The 15358-nt window shown below is 58.2% G+C and overlaps 1 protein-coding gene across 1 annotated transcript; it reads right to left on the minus strand.

The window, feature by feature from the left end:
- Positions 1 to 4521: 4521 nt before the first annotated feature.
- Positions 4522 to 13858, minus strand: CDH16 (cadherin 16). The gene is made up of 18 exons (XM_030863800.3): positions 13804 to 13858; positions 12840 to 12897; positions 12471 to 12554; positions 11888 to 12043; positions 11679 to 11817; positions 11161 to 11319; positions 10177 to 10373; positions 9420 to 9542; positions 9072 to 9225; positions 8588 to 8815; positions 8429 to 8505; positions 8166 to 8354; positions 7823 to 8064; positions 7135 to 7268; positions 6094 to 6336; positions 5856 to 5963; positions 5413 to 5529; positions 4522 to 4619 (listed from the first exon to the last, which is right to left on the minus strand). Exons 2-18 carry the CDS (start codon positions 12882 to 12884, stop codon positions 4522 to 4524), a joined length of 2493 nt encoding a protein of 830 aa, XP_030719660.1. The 5' UTR covers positions 12885 to 12897; positions 13804 to 13858.
- Between the last annotated feature and the right edge of the window lie 1500 nt (positions 13859 to 15358).

Raw genomic sequence — 15358 nt, forward strand, 5'->3', positions numbered from 1 at the left:
GTGTCCGATAAGGGACTGGTGCTCATGACTCGCTCCCACCTAGCCACTATCTCTGACCCCGCTGCCACCACCAAGTGGGTAAGAATAGCAACAGCCCTGCTGAGTGGGCATGTACACAGGGACAGCACAGTGACAGCTTCAGGCAGGCAGCTCTGGCCCGCAGATCGAGGATAAGTCTCCAGGTCCCTCTTCCCATCAGACTCATTCGCCACCCCCACCCATTGTCCTTGAGTCCCACCACACCTTATGGTAAAGCACCAAGCCTCATCCTCTTCCCCTGCTGCCTCAGTGGAAGGGACATGGAGGGGAGCACACTGCCCTGTGGATCCCGGCCTGGGACCTGAGCCCTGACCTCCACTGACGAGCTGTGTGACCTGGAGCCGGACACTGTCCCTCTCTGGGCCGATAAGCAGGGTAAGGTAGCACAGCAGCCCCCTGAAGCATGGAAAATGGCCAGCAAGCCCTCTCCACATGCTAGGGGCCCTTGTGGTCCTGGTACCTGCTGCCTGGCATCTCCTGAGTGCCCATGTGAACTCTGACCCTTTGACTTCCCGGTCAGTGGGGATGTGGATGGGGTAAGGGTGTGGGAGTCCCTGGGATATGGCACATGTTGTGGCTGAGTCCCCTCTATGAGTCTCCCTGTGACACTCCTGTGTGTGCTCCACTGCGTCACATGGGTGTGCAAGGGTGGCTGCATCACTGAGGGAAGAGGCTGTTGTCATGGAACCCAGGATGAGCGTCACCACGCTATCTGAAGCAGGGAGATCTAAGGAGGCTTGCATCCAAGTTCCTGAGTCACTGTGACACCTGGGGTAATTAAGGGAGATGAGGCTGAGTTCTGCAGTCCCCAGATCGGTGGCCCCTGAAGCTCTCACAGCCTGACTCACTGCATGGCTCAGACCTGGACCCAGCTCCTCCCCCAGCCTCCTCACCCCTCACAGCACGCTTGCTCTCCTCATCTTCCCTGTTCTCTTCTCCTTGACCCTCAAGCCTACCTCCTGCCTGCCCCGCCATGTCCCCCACTGACCCAAGGAGTCCCAGGGGGAATGGGCCAGGCATGCTAGGGAGGGGGAAGAAGGAAGGGGCTGGGATGGGTTCCTCGCATGCTTACACCACGCAGACTAGAGTTTAACGCACACTTACACACCCATAGACACATGCGTGTGCACACAGGCACACACGCACACCTGACGGAGTGACAGGGCTGCCATGGTGTCTCCAGGCTCAGTCTCTTAGCACTAGCTCTCAAGTAGGCCCCCCAAACCCCTCAACCCTTTGGGTCCTCACATGTCCCTGAGGCCCCCTCATTAGAGACACATTACCCCGCAGCAGCAGGACGTCTGGAGGTGAGATCAGAGGAAGAACTCCTGCCCTGAGGCCCCAGCTAGAGTCTTAGGATGGGTATCGGTGGATGTGAGTGGGGTGGGGGGTCTCTGAGGTCCCAAGACTGTTTCTTCCTTTGTGAGCAAGGGCCGGACTGACCTCTGGGCCTCTTGCTTCAAGAGCCCTAATCTCTGGAGCTGGAAAAAGTTTAAAAATATCCTCATGTTTACATTCTTTCCAAGCCCGCCTCCCAGTCCTCAGTGCTGGGTCCCTTTGATCTGGCCCTGTGCCTCTGGAAGGAGCCTGGGAGAGGGAGACCATGAGCTCCCCACCGGGGGAGCCTCCAGACCAGTCTGAACCCCATGAGAACCCTCAGCGTCACCCAGAGAGAGCCTTGGAGCTGGCAAGGAGCCAAGGCTGGAGGCAGATGTCTTTCCAGGGCCGTGTGAGGGCTGGAGTTGGGGCCCCTCTCCACACTCCGCCCCGCAAAAGCCTGGGCCCATGGGCCCATGGGGAGTGTGTGAGAGTCTGTGGCTATAGGCATCTGAGGTAAGTCCTCCCCACACTCCATGGACCAGGGGAAGCCATGGTGATTGAGCTCCTGCTGTGCGCCCGGCATTGTGCGACACGTTTTAGGGGGATTATCTCGCGTAGTCCTCTCAACAACTCCATCTGAGCCAGGCCCATTTTATCAACAAGTAAACCGAGGTTCAGAGAGGTAACGAGACTCACCTGGGAACACACAGCAAGGATGAGGCAGAGCATGACTCACGTGTTCTTCCGCCCACACTGAGCCACCAGTCATCCCCCACTTTGCCCTCGCAGGGTCCAGGCCCCGCGGCCTGCAGAGTAAGGCCCGCTCACTAGCGCGAATCTGCACAAGCACTTGCTGACCTACCACCAAGCCCACAAACAAGCACCAGCTTCTTGTTTCTCTCCCTCTGAGACCCGGGAGAAGCCACGCCCCTCTATGACCCTCACTTTACTCTCTAGAAGGGGCTGAGGATTGCAGGAGAGGCTTATGTCCACAAATGCTCAGGAAAACTGGGGATTGTGGACCCTGTTGTCAGCCCCACAAGCAGAAAGTATTTTGAGGTCTGGAGGCTTAAGAAAGGAACCCTCAAATTGGGGCAGATGCCTTAATATGCCCTGGTATCCTGTCATCCATCCTTTCCTTGGCCGGGGTTCCACCTACCTGCTTACCAACCCATACATCCATCCACTTACCACCCCACCCCCCACCTATCCATCCCTCTACCCATCTACCCAGCCATCATCCACCAACCCACCCATCCATCCATGCATCCACTCACCCACCTATCAGCCTATCTATCTATCCAGAACAAGGACCCAGAAAGCAGGGGTTCCAGGGTTCCAGCTCAGGTGCTGCGTCCCACTGGCTGGGTGAACTTGGGAAGGTCTCCCCACCTCTTTGTGATTTACTTTTCCAACTTGATTAGAAGTTGCTGGCCTGGGTGATCTCTAAGGCTCTTCTGGGGGATCTCATGGGAGCAGAGCCCAGCTGAAGGCTGTGGACACTGCTGGAGAGGTAAGATAAACCTTGACCAGACAGTCTCACCTTGTGCCCTGCTTCTAAGACTCCCAGCTGCAGCCCTTAATCTCCCTGACCTTCAAGATCCCTCACTGGAAAATGGGGCCAATAAGCCTGCCCTCGTAGGCTGACGGAAAGATTAGATGAGATCTGCTTTCGAAGAACTTTGCACCCTGAAGACTTCTGAGTGGGTACAGGCCAAGCAGAGGATCCTAGGAGAGGGGCAGGAAGCTCTGCTTGGACCACAGTAGTCAGCAGAGCCTCCCGTGGAGGATAGGGGTGTGGGTGGGGAGAGGGGACCTGGGCCCAGAGTGGCTGGGATCAGCCTCAGGGTCTCTCCCTGGGCTGGGGATCCAGGCTGAGTTTCCCACGCTCCCCCAGGCCAGCCAGGATGCCTGCCCCATCTCTCTTGGCTGGGCTTGGCCTCCATCCCACAGAATCTGCCAGGAGTGAAGAGATTATCTCCTAAAAATAGGGCCTGGGCCCCAATGAGGTTGTTTTTCTCCCTTCCCCGTGATTTACCATCATCAGCTCAGGGTGCCTGGGACAACAAGTCCCACCCCGGCTCCCCAGAGACCGTTGGGATGAAGGCGTGGGGGATCAGCATGTGTCTGGGGTCAGTCAAGGGTCAGGGATTAGAGGTCAGTCTGGAGATGTGGTCAGGGCTTAGCACCAGGGCCATGGCTTAATCTTTGGCTAGGGGAAGGGGTTCACCTGAGGCAGAGGCAGGGTGAGCCACGAGGGTTCCTATTCCACCCCAGTGGTGTCCATCTGAATAATTCCCCCTTCTCTTTTTGCAGACTCCCCATGCACTCACCAGCCTGTGTGTAAAACCCAAAGGTGCCTTGGGGCCAGCATGGGGACAGAGACTGATCCCCAGCCTCACCTCTCCTGTTCCAGCCCCATGGGGCCCTGAGGATTCCTACCCAGGCCCTCACGGTTCCTACCCAGACCCCTCCTGAGACTGAGGGACCTCTGCCCACCCCTGTGTGCAGGTGACGCATATACAGGGACACGAGTATGCTCACACATGAGTACAGGACATGGACTCACAAGGTGCACCCCCCAGAGCAAAGACGATATCCAGGCAAACACAGAAATAACACTCTCAGGGACACCCTCCTCAACCATCACCTGGACAGTTAACCCATGCAGGGCCTGCAGCCAGTGTTCTCCGAATGCCCACAGAAATGACCCACCTTGCTCTAGCCTCAGGATCTCACCAAGAGCCCATATGATGCCCCTGTGTCTTTCCCCGCAGGGGACCCCAGGCTCATCCCTCAAGCCCCCACACCCTTTCTGTGCAGCCGGAGATGGGGAAGGGGTGAAAGGGCAGGTGGACATGGATAATGCACACACGCACATGGACACCTGGACATGGGCCCACAGTCCTCTAGGACCCACGCCCAGTTCTCCGAGGCTTTATTATTGGACAAACGTGAGCCATATGAAGTGCTCCCACGGGCAGCCCGTTTAGTCAGTGCGCAGGCTCTGCAGATAAGTCTGGTGATGTTGCCTCCCCCCTAGGGCAGGTGAAGGGGCTTCTGCCCTGTCCTGGCCCTCGTGGATCTGGAGTGCTGGGCCATCTCCCAGTGGATTCAGATGGAGCCAGAGGCCAAGTTCCCAGGAGGGGCTGCCTGGACCATTTAAACCGCCGCCTTCAGGGGCACACTGTCTACTGGCTGATCTAGGTCCTTCTTCCTCGCCAGGGTCAAGTGGGTGAAGATGAGGATGAGGAAGATGCCTGAGGGGCCGGAGAGGGATAGATCAGCCCTCCGAAAGGGCCATAGGACTTGTCTATCACTAGGGACTCCTTGCTGTTGGTATCGATTTAATAAGGCAGCAAAGTTTCCTAGACAGCATCCCCAAGGCTGGGCTGGGTATGACTCTGTGGTTCCGGCGCCTGAAGGAGCCTGACTGCTTGGCCTGCTCAGCCCTCACCAGGGCCAGAACACCCCAGCCTCCAAGGTCCCTTTCTCTGGGGAACAGTTTGGGTGGGGATCATCTGGGAGCCAGTGAGTTGTTCCCACGGACCTCTGAGAGAAAGGCACACTTTAGCAATGTGCTAGAACCAGCAAAGAAAACCAGCCAGGAGAAAAAATTAAGGGGCTAAAGAAACAAAGGGGATAGAGAGGGAGGCTTGGACTGAAAGAGTTAGGCTGGAAAGAGCTGGGCTCTGCCACTCCCTGGCTGTGTAACTTCAGACAAATCACTTAACCTCTCTGAGCATCAGTGACCTCATCTGGAAAATGGGGAGATGCCAGCACCACAGGGTTGTAGGGAGGATTCAACGCGATAATCCTATGCTTGGCATAAGGCCTGATACACAGTTAATGCGTAGCAGTAACAGTAAATGCTGTTATCAATGAGGATGAGCTTGACTATGATAACAGGAGGCAACAGCATAATGACTAGGAGAGTTGGGGGGCTCCTTCTCCATCCCTGTGGGGACACCATGGGATGGGGCACTGTTTATCCGGAGGCTGTGGCTCCAGCCACCATTGCCCTCCCCCACACAGGAGCCCAACCTCCGTTACCTATTGCTATCAGCGTGCCCACGAGGATGCCCACCGCTGACAGCTTCGTGGGCATGCCCTTCATGCGGCCCACCTTGCGCATGCACTGCCCCTCCACATTGCAGCGACACACGATCACTGGGGAGAGGCAGGGGAGGAAGGTAAGGGCAGTGGAGGCGGGCTCCGCAGCTCCTCAGAGCCCTCAGCCCAGCCCAGCTGGCCAGTATGTGGGTTTTGGTGCATATGCTGTGTTCACGCGTGTGGCAGGGGGATGCAAGCTCCTCTGTGCACGTGCCTGTGTGCACTGCAGTCTGTGCGCCCAGCCACACACATGCAGGTGTGCACAGGCATATGCTGTCCTTATGAGCCCGTAGACGTATTGCCCAGATCCTCCCCCTGCATCTCAGGGGTTCCCTCAGGAACCACAGGCCCCTGACCTTGGCTGCACCCCAGCCCGGCCTCACCTCGGACCTGGATCTGCCACACCCGGTCATGGTGGCTGACAACTATGGGGACTACATGTTCGCGTGGCTCCACCCAATGCAGGCCCAGGGTGAGGTAGGCATGGGACCCTGTTGGGACCATAAGCAGCGATCAGAGTCACTAGCCCGCTCCCCGAGGCCCAGCCCCACGGCATCTCACTTCCAAGCGCCACCCACTCCCCACCTTGGCCACAGCCTCCCTGCTTCCCCCACTACACACCATTGAGAGCCCGGAGGCGCCAATCCCGCTGCGCCGTGGGGTTGGGACCAAGGGCAAAGCTGTAGGGACCGTGTCCGCCGGCCAGGTCAGGGTCCCCTCTGGGTCCACCGACAACCACGCCACGGTCCTGGCGGGGTGTGCAGAGGTGTCGGGAGGGCTCAGGAGCCACAGTCGGGGTGGGGGCAGAAGGAGCCTTCAGGAAGTGGATCACGAGGGTCGCAGAGGTGCTCAGCGTTGGCTCATCTGCAGAGGAGGTAGTGCTGAGCTGGCCTGGGCCCTTCTGGGGGTGGGGTGAATTCAGAGTCCCTGGCCTGGTCCCCTTCCCCGTAGCCCATCAGTCTCACCCTGTGAGTCCCCTTCCACGCCCCCTCCCTCCCCTCGACCCCCTCCTCTCCATCCCCTCTCTCTTCCTCACAATGCACTTCACCCCCTTCACTATCTAAACAGCTGCCAGGCCTTTCTGTGCCCTTCAGGATGCCACGCTGGTTCTCACTGTCCCCCCACCTCACCCTGGCCCCTGGTGCCAGGGCCCAACAATGTGGAAATGCCCTGACTATAGATGAGTTCACCCCTGTCACAGGACAGCCCAGCTCAGAGCTGAAACCTGCCTTCCTGACGGACCTGCCCTTGGGCCATCTCTTCATCCTGTCAAAATGGCATTCAGAGTCCTCCCCACCTGGCCTCAGCGTCCCATCCAGGCTCACTTCCTGGCACGCCTGCCCCAGGAGAGCCACTGGCCCTCCCTCCCCACCCCCCAGTCCCACTCCCTCTGCTCCCAGCCTGTGTCTGAAGCTGACACCCTGAGAGGCCCTCCAGGGCTGAGGTTGGGGGGTGGCAGGTGTCTGGAGGGAAGGGTGGTCTGAGAGGGGAGGCAGAGGCCAGGCCTTCTCAGAGAAGTATACTGGCCGCAGCCCCTTGCCCATCCCTCCTGCCTGGAGCAGAGCGGCTGTTAGCAAGGGCGCTGGGGAGGAAGCTTTGCCCTGCCTGTCTGTCTTAGGTTTTCTCACCTTCCCAGAGGCCCCCACCACAGCTTGGCCATACCTGCATCCTGGGCCTCCACGAGCACTGTGTACTTGTCCCCAGGCTGTGCACCCTGCAGGGCCCGGGCTATGTGCACCTCCCCGGAGACCTCCTCTATGCAGAGCCAGCCCTCTGAGTCATTGACCAGGGAGAACCTGAGGGTCAAAGAAGATGGGGCAGGGAGGCAGGGACCACATATGACGTCTTGACCAGAGACCTTCTGGGTCATGTGATCTGCCCAAGTTCCACATGCCCTTTGTGACTTGAAGGCACCAGCAGTGCCCGTGATCTCGCTCCAGCTTAAGGGACTCGTTGGGGGGCAGGGCTTAAACCACAGATACTGTGGCTGAGGGAGGGACTCTCAGAGCCTGGGGGGCCTGACTCATTTCCACTATTCCCAGGTCAGCCCACAAAGGGGCCGGATAGAGCCAGAGCCTGGGAACAGCACCCAGTGCTGCGGTCTGGGTGGGCGGCTGGAAGAGGGCCTGGTCCAGGACAGTATGGGGAAGCATCATCTGAGCCCTCACGGGGTCCAAACACCCCTCTCCATCCAGCCCTGATCCCCACCAGGAGTCACAACCTTCACATTAACCATGGTTTGAGGAACATTGCAGGCTGTAGATAATGAGAGTTCCCTCTGAGGCCCTGGGATCATCCCGAGGAGGCAGGGGTGGTCCAGCCCAGCTAAGGGGCTGGTCTTCCGGCTCACCTGAGGGGATTGCTCATGGGGTCTGAGGGCCGGATGGTCAGCAGGAGGGAGCCAGCGGGGGTGCTGACTGGGACACTGGCCTCGTAGCTCTCCTGGTCCAACTGAGGCGGTGGCGTCACCCTTTCCACCAGCACAGTCACGGTGACTGTGGCTCCAGGGCCTGGGTCTGGCCCCACCGGCTCTGCCACGCTCCGCACCACCACCACCAACTTGTGACTTGGAGCTGCCTCGTAGCTGAGGTTCTGGAACCAGTGGGGCCCGGGTCACTGTGTGGGCCACGGCTTGGCACCCTGTGCATGAACGTGTGTGTGTGTGCGCCACTCCCCCACCCCTAGCCCCTTACCTTGAGGAGTCGCAGCTGGACACGACCAGAGTCTGGCTCCCAATCCAGGCCGAAGGTTCCCTCCACATCCCCTGCCTCAATGGCAAAGTCCATGAGGCGGAAGGCAGGCTCAAGGTCGGCGTCAGTGGCCATGAGTGTGGTCACCAGAGTCCCAGGCTCTGTGTCCTCAGGGAGGCTTAGGGGCTCAATCTGGAGAGATGGGGAGGGGCTGTGAGCCCCCCCGTTAGCACCTTCTCAAGGTGTCCTCCCCTGTTCCTGCTTACCTGGGAAGTGGTGAACTCAGGGGCATGGTCATTGATGTCCGTGATCGTGACTGCAATCTCACAGGTGCTGCTGAGGCCTGAGGCAGGGGAGGGCATGTTGGGGAGACCAGGGTGGGGACAGAGGGGTCAGGGAACCCTGGTCACCTTCAGGGCACTTACCGCCCTCTGCTCCTCCCAGGTCAATGACCAGCACCTGAAGCAAGGTGTTCTGGCCAGCCTGGAGGGGGGCAGCCCCCAGTGTCACACTGCCCGAGGTGGAGTCCAGCTCGAAAGCTCTCCCCTCTGCTCCCTCCTCGGGCTCAGGGCTCAGCAGCCGATACACAACGTGGGAATTGGGGGAACCGGGGGCATCTGCATCCTCTGCCGAAAGCTTAGCCACCTTGGTGCCTGCAAAGACATCACCCACATGGATGGGACCACAACCAGACCTCGAGGCCTTACCTCACCACTCTTCTTTGTGTGTGTGTGTGTGTATGTGTGTGTGTGTGCGCGCGCGCGCGCACGCGCGCATGTGTGTGTATGTGTTGGGGGTGAGACATTGATATAGGGACCTGAGGCTGGTCCCATCCCAGAGGAGAGCAAGATGGGATAGCTCACAGGGACTTCACCCCTCCCCCACCCCCTGACAAGGCTCATAGCCCACCTGGGGGGCTGAGCTCAGGAATGCTGATTGCAGGGCCTCGTGGGGGGCAGACAGGCATGTTGTCATTCTCATCCATCACCACCACATGCAGCTCCAGAGGTTCGGCCGGGTAGTCCTCACCACGGGTATTCTGAGCCCGCACCCGGAGCAGGTACTATAGCGGGCAGTGGAGGGCTTCAGATGAAGACCAGAGGCAGCTCCAGCCTGGCCTGGGTCTGGGTTCCCTTCTGGTGGCCAGCTCCAGCTCTTCTGCCTCAGTGCCTGTGGGGGATGTGACACCCCCGGAAGCCCACTGGACGGGGACCAAGCACCCCTCAGCCTGTCCTCCTGGCTTCCCCCTCACCTCACCTCAGCCTGGGCTTCTCGGTCCAGCTCCCTGGTCACGTAGAGTTTTCCCTCCTTGTCCACATCAAAGGGTCCAAGGGGCTGGCTCTCCAGGTGATAATGTACATCCCCCCCACTCCAATGTACCTGGGAGGGGGACACAGAATTAGGGCCCCCAGGACGAGGGGCAGGAATAGCCCATGTCAGCCCTTATATTCCAACTGTTCCTGGGTAGGGAGCCTGGGCCCCAACTGTTTTGTGACCCCAGGCAAGTTGCTGCCCTCTCTGGGGTCCAGGTAGGCTCCTTTTCTTTCAGGGCACTGTGACAACTCCACAGTGGCCTTGCCCTTGTCCAAGCCTGGATCTTGCCCAAAGTGCCTGAATGACCAGGTTGTTTTGTTCTCTGCCCTCTCAGGCTGGGCCTGACCCCAGGGCATTCCTCGAGGAGCCTGAGACATTCCTGGCCTGGGTGACAATCCCCATGGCAGCAAGGAGGTGACAGCTGTTCTGCTGAGGAAGCCTGGGATCAGCTCAGGAGGTCAGAGCACAGAGCCACGCCTGCCAGAGGATAGCAGGTGAGGAGCTAAAGGCCTGGTCCCAGGGCCTGATACGCTCACTCTGTCTTGAGAACTGATGGGGACAGTGGAGGGAGGAGCATAGGTAGGGGAGGAACAGGGGGTCAAGTTGAGCCCCAGACCCACCCCCCCCAAATCTCCACGAGACTCAGGCCCAGCTACACCATCCATGGGGTTATTTCAGCTGCTAACAGCCACTTACTCACCTGGGCAATGGGGTGTGGGTACGGAACTTGGAGATTCTCTGCCAGGTGGACAGGATCTAGGGGCACCCAGGTGTTTTCTACTATGGAGACATCTACGGTGGCTGTGGCCTGGTGGCCCGAGGCCTGGTCACCCATGTCCTTGACCCGTACCAACAGCTGGTATGGCCCCTCCAGAGCCTGATCTAGGCTGGTGCTCCCTAGAAGGGGCAGGGTGGTCAGCTGAGCAGGGGGCCAATGCATCCTGGTACCAAACACAAAGCCACGCGTATGTCAGGTGTTCAGGATACTCTCTTGGCCAATGGATGAGAGGGCCCTTTAGCACCATTGTGAGCATCCGACCAGGACTTGACGGTTTGCAAAATCACTTCCACATCTGTCCACACAATGAGTGGTTGATAGATTGGATAGGTGGATGACCAGGATGGGGGGTGGTAAACGGGTGGATAGGTAGATGAGTGAATGACCGGTTGGATAAATGGACAGTTGACTAGGTGGATGGATGGGGGTTTGAGAGGGTAGAAAGATGGGGATTTGGGCATGTGGATGGACGGTTGGATAGATGGACTGTATGTTTGCGTGGTAGATGGATGAATGGGTGGCTGGCTGAGTGGGTGTGTGATTGGCTTTTCTTTCCTTCCCCAACCTGTGCCTCTGGTCTGAACTCCCAGGTCCAGGTCTCTCCTGCCATCACTCCCAAGGTCTCCCAGCAGTGTCCCGGGCCATAACCCCTCAGGTCTCTCATATCCTTGTCTCTTAGGCCCAAGTCTGCAGAATGTATGGTTGAGGCACTTCCATCCACACCATTCCTTAACTCTCCAGGCATGGTCCTGCCTCCCCCCATGTTTTTGCCTTGCTGCTCTCTCCAGCTGGAATACTTTTTCCGCCTGCTTTATCTCTCCAGCTCCAACCCATCCTGCAGCTCAGATGCAACCTTCCCCAGCTTTTCCCAACCCTCCCGCCTCTTCACACCCAGCTCAGGCTCACCCTCAGGGCTGAGAGCCAGAGCCCCCAGCTGAGGCTCCAGCTGGAACATATCTGCAGAAGGCTGGGATGGGGCCTGGTTCAGGATGTGGAATCGAAGATCCGAGTTGGCTGTGCCTGGCGCATCCCCGTCTGAAGCCTCAAGGAAGAAGAAGGGGACACCTGGTGTGTGTGGAGAGGGTTCACCATTAGGGGTGAAGGGGTGGGGAGAGTCTCCCAAGCTTCCTTTATCTCTCCCTGGGTCTTCCTTCTGTATTCATCGTCATATCAGGATTCTGAAGGTGAGCCATGGCTCTTCACCCCACTTCATAGATGAGCAAACTGAGGCCAAGAGTAGATGGAACTCACCTGTGGATCCTCAGTGCGGTAGGGAGAGTGCAGGATGAGACAGAGATGGGAGGGGGCAACTTGGACCCTGACTGCCCTGTCCCTATGCCAACTCTATGGCCACCTCTTTACTCTCTGTTCTCCCATCAGTGGCCACCTGACCTTGCTGTGAGCTGGCTGCTTTGGGCACTCACCAGGCCTGGTGCCCTGGCTCAGCTGAACTTTGTAGATGGCCTGGGAGAAACGGGGCACCTGGTCATTCTCATCCTTCACATGCACAAGCACATGCTGCGGGCCCCACAAGACACGTCCATCCTCTGTCTCCAGGGTGACCTGGCAGGGAAGGGTAGTCAATGCCCCACCTTGCCTTGGTGGCTTTCTCCTACCCCTGGCCCAGTCATACCTGTAGCTGGTACTCTGCCTGTTCCTCCCGGTCCAGGGCCCTGGTCACCAGCAGGAAGCCAGACTGTGGATCCACAGCAAAGGGGCCCTCAGCTGCCACGCCTGAGTCTCCTGACAGAACAATCTGGCCCTCAGTCTCCTTATGGGGCAGTGGTAGCTGGCGAGGAGAGAACAGAGGTGAAGAGAGTGGGGGCCGGGCCTGGAGGATGCCCCCTCCATCTTATGGCCCCATTTTATATGTGGGGAGACTGAGGCTTAGAGAGCGTTGGCACTTGCCTGAGGTCACAAAGCCAGTAAGGAACAGGGTGGAAATTCAAAGCCAGAGCTCCTTCCTCTGTGCCTGATGCTCTCTATACTCCGTGCCCTACTTTCTAAAGCTTGAAACCCCCCCTCCATCACTTCATCCTTAAACTTAAAGCTCTACTTTCTTCTGGGATTAAAATCTTATTAGTCATTCACGCTATACCACATACTGTCTCGAAAGCAGGGTTGAAAGAAAGCCAGAGCAAGAAAGAGAAAGGAGTGCTGGAGGTAGGGGAAGCAGGACTTGGGGCGAGGGCAGCCCACGCATATCTCAGGCTCACCTTGGTCAAGTACAAAGGGAAATTTCCACCGTAGTTTTCCGGGACATCCACATACACCTCTGCAGGCTGGGCCCCGGGGAAAGCCTGTGGGAGGATTCTCACCACGTCAGCAAGCTGTACCTTCCTGCCGTGGGGGCCGGGACCTGACAGGGAAGGGGAATTCTGCCCCTTCCCTGGGCCTGGCTATACCTTAGCCCATCCACCCCCTGGCCTTTGACCTCCTGACCCCACAACAGGCCTGTAGCCAGCCCTCATCACCATCCCCCAAACACTACCATCCATAGTCAGTGCAACTGGTCCAGGTAGAGTAGCGGGCGAGGGTACCAACCAAAGCTAGGATCTGAGGGTGAGGAGCAGGGCCCAGCTCACCTGGGGGATGAAGAGGCAAAGCAGACACAGCCAGGCAGGAACCATGGTCAGGATGGGCCTGAGGGACATGGCAGTAAGGATCCAGCCCAGATCGGTGGGCAAGAGGGTTCCTCTCTCTAGGAAGTCTTCCTCCCCTCATGCCCCCTCAGCCCCGGGGCCATGGCTTCCCCAGGCCCCATGGGGTACAACGGTCCCTCCTTTTTCAGCTGCACCAGCAACTCTCAGAGCTGCCCCTCCCCCTCCCACCCACTTGGACGCTGCCCCCGCCCTTGTCCCCTGCCTGAGCCCACTGCATACACATAGCCAGAGGGCCCTCAGGACAGACTGGCCTCCTCTTCCTCCCCTTTTAAGGGCCTGCCGCTCCCCGTTGCCCGCAGGGTAGTGTCCAGCTCCTCGGCCAGGCCCATCAAGACCCCCAGGCCCAGCTGCCCTGCCTTTCTTCATTCTTGTGCCCACAAGGGTCTCCATGGGAGTTTCACCTCCAGACCTTTGTCTTCTTCCCCCCGTGGCCTCCCCAGCTCGTAGAGCCCAAAGTGGTCATTTCCCAGAAGCACCCCAAGTCACAAAAGTCTGAAGCTCGAAAGACCCTGACGACTCTGAGGGCCGCTTCCTGTGGTCGCCTCACGTTGCCGGCAAGGCCTGAAGGGCAGAGCCTGACCAAGGTCACGGAAGACTTGACCACAGGAGAACTCCTCCTGGAACAGAGGACTCAGGGTTCAGGGTCTACAGGACTGTTCTACCGCCCACTGCCATCCTTCAGCCATGGGGGAGTCCCCGCGGGGCAGGAGCCCTGCCCTCGTCTCAGCATTTTCCAGCACTTAGCGCTGAGCTGGGCGCACAGAGCACAGACAGCCACGCCAACCAGTCCCGGGAACTCTTCCCTGGACGACAGGGCAGTGTTTCTCCTTCCCCCACCACCAACACCAGCCTCAGCCCTGCCCACCCTCCACTCCCAGACCCTCACCCGCCGGTGCCTGAGGTTGGCTTCCTTGGTCCAGCCTCCAGGTGACAGAACTCTTTCTACGGGGAGTGCTGGCCAGGCCAGACCGGGTGGAACAGGGCAGGGCGGACACTTGAGCAGGTAGGCGGGCCAGCCATGCTCGCTCAGGAGTGGAAAACACCACTGGGCCCACAGCAGCAGGCCTGGCCCTGCCCAGCCCCCCAAGTTACTCATTGACTTTGGAAAGCTGGGGGCTGTTCAGCATCCATGACCGCCGGCCCCGGGGGGGGGGGGGAGATTATCGACCTGGCGCCTCTCCCACCCCTACACGGCCTAGTGGGTACTTCTCAGCCCTCTGGGTTTGGACCTGACTATTTCTTCCGTGGCTCCAGACTCGCTCCCACTTCTCCCCCCTGTGCACCAGCATCTGCAGCTCTGCCTTGGCCCACTCTGTTCCTTTCGTCTGGAATGCCCTTCCCACCCCTTCATCTGTCTGCTAAGCACTTGCTCCGGCTTCAGTACTCAGCTCCAATATTCCCCTCTCCTGGGAACTCTTCCCTGGACTCCCAGGCTTGTTCAGCGTTCTCCTGTGGGAATATCTGGCCCCCACCCACGCCCCCATGACGAGTGCTATCTCTATCAACACAGAGAGGACACCAGGTTGTCATTGGCTGTCTCTTCCATCAGACTGGGAAGTCCTCCAGAGCAAGAATCAGGGACCCAGTAATGATCTGGCCCTTGCCCGGCCCTGGCAGCTCCCAGGTGGCTTGTGGAACTAAGATAAGGAGCTAGAGGTGGCACGTGCAGGATGGGGGAGCAGTGCATTACCTGAACTGGATACTTAGGGCTCCACACCACCCACCAGTGGGACCAGGGGGTGGGGTGGGGGGACAGCAGGCTGTGACATCCCCTGAGCCTCCCTAAGTGCTCACACTAGCCCCTGGACACTGACAGGGCTGGGAAAATGTACTGTCTTGTGCCTCTGAGAAGGAGAGAAAAGACTGAGCCAGCTCAGGTGACCTTGAGGGAATTGCAGGGCTGACCAGGGGCCCTGCCCCCAATGAGGGGGCAAATGGGACCCAATGAAACTTAAAAGCTTTTGCAAAGCAAAGGAAACTATAAATGAGATGAAAAGACAACCCTCAGAATGGGAGAAAATATTTGCAAGCGAATAAACAAAGGATTACTCTCCAAAATATATAAACAGCTCATGCAGCTCAATATTAAAAAAACAAACAACCCAATCAAAAAACGGGCAGAAGACCTAAATAGACATTTGTCCAAAGAAGACATACAGATGGCCAAGAGGCACATGAAAAGATGCTCAATATCACTAATTATTAGAGAAATGCAAATCAAAACTACAATGAGGTATCACCTCACACCGGTTAGAATGGGCATCATCAGAAAATCTACAAACAGCAAATGCTGGAGAGGGTGTGGAGAAAAGGGAACCCTCTTGCACTGTTGGTGGGAATGTAAATTGATACAGCCACTATGGAGAACAGTATGGAGGTTCCTTAAAAAACTAAAAATAGAATTACCATATGACCCAGCAATCCCACTGCTGGGCATAAAC

This window comes from Globicephala melas, chromosome 19 (genome assembly GCF_963455315.2).
Source record: "Globicephala melas chromosome 19, mGloMel1.2, whole genome shotgun sequence".
NCBI classification, from domain to species: Eukaryota; Metazoa; Chordata; class Mammalia; order Artiodactyla; family Delphinidae; genus Globicephala; species Globicephala melas.

Excerpts from the sequence above, each read along its gene's own strand:
- CDH16 (XM_030863800.3), bottom strand. The coding sequence starts at position 12,884 with ATGGTTCCTGCCTGGCTGTGTCTGCTTTGCCTCTTCATCCCCCAG. Across the intron at positions 12,044-12,470 it reads TCCCTTTGTACTTGACCAAG|CTACCACTGCCCCATAAGGA; the intron begins GTGAGCCTGAGA and ends TCTCCTCGCCAG. Across the intron at positions 8,065-8,165 it reads TCCAGCTGCGACTCCTCAAG|AACCTCAGCTACGAGGCAGC; the intron begins GTAAGGGGCTAG and ends CACTGGTTCCAG.